This window comes from Meleagris gallopavo, chromosome 1 (assembly GCF_905368555.1).
Source record: "Meleagris gallopavo chromosome 1, MGAL_WU_HG_1.1, whole genome shotgun sequence".
NCBI classification, from domain to species: Eukaryota; Metazoa; Chordata; class Aves; order Galliformes; family Phasianidae; genus Meleagris; species Meleagris gallopavo.
The window spans coordinates 95,823,172-95,831,174 of NC_139404.1; the positions used below are offsets into that span (position 1 = coordinate 95,823,172).

At 41.6% G+C, this 8,003-nt stretch overlaps 1 protein-coding gene across 6 annotated transcripts in view; it reads right to left on the reverse strand.

The window, feature by feature from the left end:
• Nucleotides 1-7,661, reverse strand: part of ROBO2 (roundabout guidance receptor 2) — a 459,965-nt gene extending 452,304 nt beyond the window's left edge. For 3 of the 6 annotated variants that reach the window (XM_031556590.2, XM_085241102.1, XM_019620124.3), the window contains exon 1: nt 6,681-7,660. In XM_031556590.2, coding sequence (XP_031412450.1) covers nt 6,681-6,735 — 55 coding nt within the window. In that variant the 5' untranslated portion in view covers nt 6,736-7,660. Of the gene's footprint in view, nt 1-6,680 lie in introns of all 6 variants that reach the window. The other 3 variants (XM_085241087.1, XM_085241077.1, XM_031556589.2) reach the window with 2 other exon arrangements.
• Between the last annotated feature and the right edge of the window lie 342 nt (nt 7,662-8,003).

Below are 8,003 nucleotides of genomic sequence, written 5' to 3' on the forward strand. Positions count from 1 at the left end.
TCTCATACGTGAAAAGAGAAGTTTAAGGAAATTTAAGGAAAAAATCTTTTACAGTGAGGGTGTACAGTGAGGCACTGGAACAGGTTACCTAATGTTACAGTTAATGCCATGTCCCTGGAGACTTTCAAGGTGAGTCTGGATAAGGCCCTGAGCAACCTGATCTAGCTGTGGATGTTCCTGTTCATTACAGGGGAATTGGACTAGATGGCCCTCAGAGATCCCTTCCAACTCTAAGGATTCTATGCTTCCATGAAATAGAGTGGCCCTTTCTGCAGCCTCCAATATGAAGTGAAGATCCCAAAGAGAAGATTAAGTTGTCTAGGGAAAGAATACTGAAAAAGAGACATACGGTCTTTGACATGATTTCCAAACAGATCTTAGTCTGACAGCATTATTATGCCATTTGAATTCTTCATAGTATTGATTTCTAAGAAACTATCACCCATCCTTTATTTGCAGAGTTCTCATCAGGATATACTGTACATTATCAGGTAAAAATTGATCACTTATTTTTCCAGGATCAAGTCATTTGGACTACAAGACACGAGGACTTTGAAAATAGAACAGAATGACAGTTTGAGAAACCATTACAGGGTTTGTGCAGCATTAAAATACTTCTCATAATCACTTCTTAACACTTGACATTTTCTCAGCAGTAAAAAAGTACCTCTGGAACTCTTGCGTGACCATTACTCCATTCAGTTTGAATGAGAAAGAAGTTGACGAATGTTAGTTACCTGACATTTTGCTTTTAAAAGGTTAAATTTTTTCTATTCAGTTTCTCTTGCAATCAATGGCAAGTGATGAACAGAACTGAAATGCATAGTTTATTGTGTTTTACAACTGGCTTCTGGCCATTTATTCTTTGCATTATTTGTCCAACCTTCATTTATGACATGCACATTAGAGACTCTTCTAGCCTTGGCACACTACACAAAAGCCTTACAGACAATGCATAAATATATATTAAAAGACCACATGCCACAACAGACATTTTGGCTCAAACTTCCAGGTAAATTATTACATGGGTACTACTGGTTAGTTTGTGTATTGTTGCTCATGTATTTATTTATGAAGGATATTATTTTAATAAAATTAAGAGCACATCTTGGCTCCCCTCCATGGCAGCAAAGCCAAGATAAGCTGCAGAGATGGAATTAAAAAGCCATTTCTTACTTCATGAACTTTTGGCTTGGAATTCATATCATTAAATCCACAACCCAGCACAAGCAGTAGCTTTGTTATTGTAGAGGTACTTTGCATTAGTAAAGACAGCACTATAGAACTAGCAAGAGTACTTAGGACTGAATCAGCAATATGGACTTGTACACTCTTCTTATTATTTAGAAGCTATCTCCATGGAAGGATGCGGCCAACTTCATACTGTAAGAAGCTTGCATTTAAAAAGATGAAATAATGGTTTAAGATGTGTGTCTTATAATAACTCAAGATGTTACCTGCTTTCAGAAGGACTTTTTCATGGAGGACTGAATAACAGAATTGCTGCAGATTTAAGTGGTATGTAATCATGTCCTAAATTAATGGGGCCTAATTTAATTATCTGATACAATAATGAAAAGCATTTGACAATAGAGGATTAATAGTTATTATGTTAAGAAAAGGGTTTGACAGACGGACAACAGTGGCAGCTCAATATGACTTGTGGACTCATAATTTCAAGAGCAGAGTCCACTGTTTGTGTAGTACAGCAGAAACCCAGCCTGAAAGTAAAGAGTGAAACTAAAATCTACATACCAAAAATCTTTTTTGCATACAATTATATTGAAGAGATCTCATAAATAACAGTCCACGTGAACAGTCCTCCATAAAATCACCCTCAAAACTACTGAATAAATAGAGATTAAATATGACTCTGCACTGTCCTCTGAACGAAACTTTAAAGGAATTTCTGGAATATATAAGAAATGTGTACTATAAAAATGCAAGAATGCTCAAGTAACATAATAAACTTACATGTAAGAAATGCCTTTTCAGACAGAACCAAAAAAAAAAAGGCCAAAACATTCATTTACTTGGCAAGAGTAAATATATGCTTTCTTCTGCACAGTAAAATTTCTTTTATATACAAAATAGATTCCCACAGAAATGTAGAAATGATAAACAGTAAGCTAGTTTCTTGGCAAGAATCAGCATCAATATGATTATTAAGTATCCTCTACAAGGTTGGTAGGAAAGGTGGCGAGCCAGATGGCAGCCACAGGAAGAGCAACCTCTGCCACACCAGCTGAGATAACAGATAAAAACTGACAGCAGTGTTCCTTGTAGGTGGTTGAAACAGAATGTACAGAACCTGTTAGCAATCTATTTAACTGAGATCAATATTTGAATAGCAATTCAAAGCTAGCAAATGGCTAAAAAGCCATTGCATACTCTTTTGTAATTTCCACTAAATGGTTCAGCAATGGGCAGGGCATGCATTGAGGTTAGTGCTGTGAGAATACACAGCAATACCACAAAAGAGCAAGTCCTGGAAAAGGAGTTGACTGGACAGAGCAGTCAAAGCCTTCACTTTCTCTCACTGAAATTTCTAGTGTATATTATTGAAACTGCTAACTTACCCGTAAAAATCTACTTAAATTCTTCTGTCTACTTCTTGCTAGCGTTGCTACAATTAGCTTGCTTTGCCACATATTGTCCTCAAGCAATATTAACCTCATCATCCCAGAAAGTTCCCAATGGCAGTATTACTGCAGTAAGTGTAACTCACTGAAAAGTTTTAAACTTTCTATTCTGTCTTTTCTAAAAGAACTACTAGCTATTAGACCTACTGCTGTGTACCAAGTCAGCAAAGGAACAAAATAAAGTATTTAGACTATCAAATTACTTTGCAAACATATCCATCTCTGAAGTGCTATGACAGCATTTTCTCATTGCCCATCTTTTGCACATAAATACATACTGTTGCAATAACAACTTAGCAGACAGGAAATAAGGAAAGAAAAACATTAAGACTAATTCAGCACAACGTTTCATCATGGACATAAATTCCTCCCTACTCAGCAAAGTTTTCAAGCATATGATTAACTTGGAACACATGTTTAAATTCATATTAACTTCACTGAGGTTCTGGATAAGTGATGGATCATGAACCTAAATGCTCTGCAGAATTGGGTGCTGCAGAAGAACAAGCTAAAGGAAACAGAAACACAAACTCTTCATTTCAACTGACTTTTAATGTATTAAAATGCATATGTTCCACAGAAGTAAAGGTTATCCAACAACAGCAAAACTCACACAAGAGATCAGGACCCTGTCAGCTCAAATACTGATTGGAAGAATATATTCCAGCTTTATAAGTAAGCCATGTTTTCTGATGGGCAACTGAGACCTGTACATGGCTTTGCTGGTGTCAAGAAATAAAATTAATTTCAGGGGAACAAAAAAAAAAAAAAGAGAGAGAGAGAGAGAGAGAAAACAAATAGAAAATGTGAGACTAAAAGCCTGAACCACCATATTAGATGCATACCTTCCATTAAGAAAACAAATGTTTTTGAAAAAATATTAAGATAAAATTCTATTTTTAAAAATTATTGTCATTCTCACCATCACACATACAAGACTATTACACTTGCAGTTTTCAAAATATAATGGCTAAAAGCCAGCTCTGACATATAAGGCTGTCATTTTCATTGAAAGCACTGAGAGTCGTCCCAGGGCTGAATTTGGCCCACAAAATCTATTGTCTATGGTAACATCCACACACCTGTGTTCACAGTAGCTGTGGACTTTTCTGTTAATATTATTTCTTGCAAGCTTTACTAATGATAAGAAGAAACTAAAATTAAAAGAAAACACACAAACAAAAAAAACAGCCAACAAACCACAAAACAGTGACAGTAAAGTCAACTGACCACTGTGGAAAAAAATAATGTAATTAGTTGCTTTAACCCTAATCTCTAGTATTTTATTTTATAGTACAATGTCTAATTTGATATTATTCTTAATGAACTCTAATTATGAATATCAGCTAAAGAAGTTATTCCCTGAACAGACTGCAGGAATATGGGCAGGGCTAGAGGAAAATCATATCCACAGTAAAAAAAAATATGTACCTATACCACATTTTCTGCCATTTTCATTGAGCTCTGCAATTTTCAGTTGTCATAAAAGCATGGACAGAATGCTTTAAAAAAAAATATTACCATTTTGATCTACACCACCTTGTACAATGTAATACGATGTTTAAGCCACTAACCAAAGTTAATATCATAGAGAAAAGAGTGGCTATCATGCCTCAGATACTAAAGTGTCTTTCTCTGGACCACGTGCCAATAGAATAAAATAAATAATTAAAAAGCCACACCAAATTGAACCAAACCGAACAAAGAAAACAACAAAGCCATCCAGAAAGACGAAAGTGTATTAGGAGGTAAATTTGAACATAGTAAACTGACCAAGGATTTATTAGTCAAGCTGACTTTGCCTTTTTTCTTAAAGTATCACAAACAGTGCCAATGTTGATATATATCTTTTCAAAGCAACTGGTGGTATATGTCACCCTAAGGTATAATCATAATTATCATGCTTATAAAGGGACAAAAAATACCACATGCCAAGCCTGCATGCCAGTATTTCTCCAAAGCTACTTGTTAGACACTTTAACAATCTGTACTTTGTCATGACGTGCCATCCACAAAATTGGTGGCTTATGTATTTTTTGGTGGGTTTTTTTCTTTGGCTTTTTTTTTTTTTTTTTTTTTTAAAGAGTTGTTAACATATGTAAACTTGACATAGTCTCTGCAACATCTCCCCATGGAAGGGTGGGATCACTTCTATTCTGGGCAGTTTCTTGGCTTCCACCCCCACCCCCCTCAATGGTGCAGCTCTACACTACTTATGTTCTTCACTTACACCTCCCACCCTTGTCCTATACGGCTAAAACAGAACAAAGGTTCTACTTGTGCTCCCCATGACAAAAACAGAATAAATTATGCCTTGCTCCTGTCGTTCCAGCAAGCTGGTTAATTGCATTTGTTTCATGTATCACCAAACAGCCTGGTACATTAATTACATTCTGTAACACCAAGCTCCTCTGATTCACTCTGTCACTTTCACTGAGCACTTTAATTGTCTTCCTTCTAGCTACATACAATTTTAAACACTTACTAATAATTACATTTCTACAGCCTGATGTTTTCAGTTTATATACAAAGATATCTCCACCACTGGTGGCCTTGCAAATCAAAATATGTTAAAGTAGGGGGAAAAAAAAAATCCCCACAAAACCACGACCAAGCTAACAGATGCAAATGTTCTACTAAAGCCAATCCAACATCCTCCTGGTTAGCGTGTACATATATTACACACACACACACACAAATATATATATATTTAATCACTAGACCAAACTGAAGGTTAAGCAGTATGGCTTATTGTGCAACCAATGTAAAGCACTACTTGAACGTCTCCCTCTTCTCGTCTATTTGGTTCCTCACTTGCAGGGGGGAAAGGAGAGGAGAGGAGGGGCAGAAACACCCAGAGCAGGCTAGTACTGCAAACAATAACCCCGGAGTCCTCGCTTAGAGACTGATATGCTAAGTACTGTAAGCAGCAGCTTCCTGGAACAAAGTTTTCTCTACCAGGCAGAAATAGCCGGGGTTCCAGTTATTAAGCTCTCCGCTTAGAGATGCAAATGCTCAATATTAGGAGGGCTGCCAGACATTTGATCCCAGCAAATGTAGTACTGCATGCTGTCTGAGATGCTTGCTTCACATCTAGTAGTGCACTTAACGTCTACGCTGCAGTACAGCGCCAGCCCCCACTTGGCAAGATATTTTACCCTTGCCCTGGAGCTGCCGCCCTACTAAAGCGTATAAATGCTCATTTATACTCATATTATTCTCTCGGCCACTACTTCAACTTGAAAACGGTAAGAAACGTTGCAGAGGAAACCCAATGGGGAGGGAAGATGAAGGAAAAGAGAAGGGAAAAAAAAAAAAAAAGGGAAAAAAAAAAAAAAGAAAGAAAAAGAAAAAAAAAAAAGCCTTTCCCTCCAACAGTTCTCGACAACGCTCCCTGCGGGCAGCCCGTCAAGAAGGGGCGGGGGGAGATGGCGGAGAGACCCTCCGCCCCTGTGGCCGCGCAGCACCTGCCCGGCCCCGCGGGCACGGGGGGCTGTGCCGTGCTGTGCCCTGCTCTGCTCACTGGCGCCCGCTCCACCCTCCGCCAGCACCAAAGGAGGTGTTTAGGGACTCTGGAAAGTCGCCAATTCTCCTCACCTGGCGCAGAGGCACAGCTCACCTATTTATTTCATCAGCAGGCTCTCCCGGCGGAAAGTTTAACAATAGAAGCAGGCGAAGTAATATCGGTTACAAGAACTGCCCGCCTTTCTTTTCTCCTACCCGCTTCCCTACCAGCACCTCCTATAAATGAAAGATTTAGCACGGTGATCGTTCCTCTTCCCCACCACCTCAAGCTGATATTCTTCCACGCACAAGCTACTTTTCCATCAAGTTAGCAGAGGAAAAGCACTGCTTATTAGAAACATACATTCCCTCTCCCCCGCACCCTACCCCTCGAAATGCCATTTTTATACCAGAAACAAACTTAAGGCTCTGTAACGCTAAAGCTCATAATGCCGTCCATGTGCTGTCCCAAATCAAATTCAGCTGGAGGGAAATTCTGCAGAGAAATGGCACATCTAAAATAAGCGAACTTACCGTAGACTTGAAAAAATGCAAATCCAAAGAGCAGGAGTGGCGTCAGCAGACCCATTTTGACATATTAAAAGCAATCCCGATCGTTTGCGAGAGCAATTCCACAGAGATCCAAAAGAAAAAAAAAGAAAGAAAAAAAAAAGTATCCAAAGACAGCGAGAGGTAGGTCCAAAAGTTTTCAGTTTCCTAGCAGCTACTTAAAGCGGAAAGGGAAATCTTGCAATCAAAAGCTGCAGATGGAAAGGTCTTGAATGTGACACTTTTAGATCCATACAGATTAGAGCAGGCAGCGAGCTCCGAAGGCTTCTGCTTCGCACACGCGCTCCTTCCTAAATTCCCACCAATCCAGCCCAAGCTGAGGAATTATTCAAGTGTGTCTAAGGCTCTCTTTAGGCTCCATGGCAATCCAAAAGCAAGCTCTTTCTTCGGAAGACAAGGAGAGACTCTGAAAAAGGACCTGATTCCTAGAAAGTGTTCCGCAAACTTCCTGGCACTTTGCAGGAAAACCATTGGCTTGGTTTGGCTATTTTGCTTTCCTCTCCCTTCGCCCTACCCCTTCTCTCTCTCTCTCTCTCTCTCTCTCCCAAATCAGTTCAAGCTGCGGAGTTTCTCACTTAACTTCCATAATAGGAACGCCCAGGCAACGTGCTACAGGAGGGAATGGCTTTCTCAGCATCCCCTCGAAATAAAGCCCTTCTCCCCTACACCTCCCTCCTCGCTAAGAACCGGAGCGGAACTGCTGGAGGGCAGCAACTCCGCCGCGGAGCAGCTGCTGCCGTACAGCGGTGGCGGCGGGCTGCGTGCAGCGCAGAGAGGCTGCGGGGACCTCCCGCCGCCGCCGCCTCTCTCCCTCCCGGGCGGCCCCGGCTCCCGCCTCGCCTCTCCCTTCCCGCCCCTCCGCCTCCTGCCGCCGCGGACACACCGGCTGGCAGCGAGAGGGAGGAGAATGTGCGCGGCTCCCGAGGCTGCCTGGGGAAGGAGGCTGCGGGGTGTGACTAAAGCGCCTCGCTCCACACCCACGCGTCCTTCTCCGCCCGGGGTAGGGAGATGGGGACGGCGATAGGAGCAGGCTGCCGGCGGGTTCCCCCGCCTCTCCTCCTCACTGGGTTGCCCCTCACCGCGCCCAGCCGATCCGGGATGAGCGGTTTCACGGCGCTGCTCCCTGACGGCTGCCCGCTCACGCTTGGGAGCGAGACCCGCGCGGGGATCTGCCCCGGGGCGGGAGGGGGGAATTCCGTGTAGAAGTGGGGCGGCTGCACGCAGATAGGTACAGATGGCTCAGGCGTGACCTACAGAGCACGCGGACCTCACGGGGCTGGAAACTTT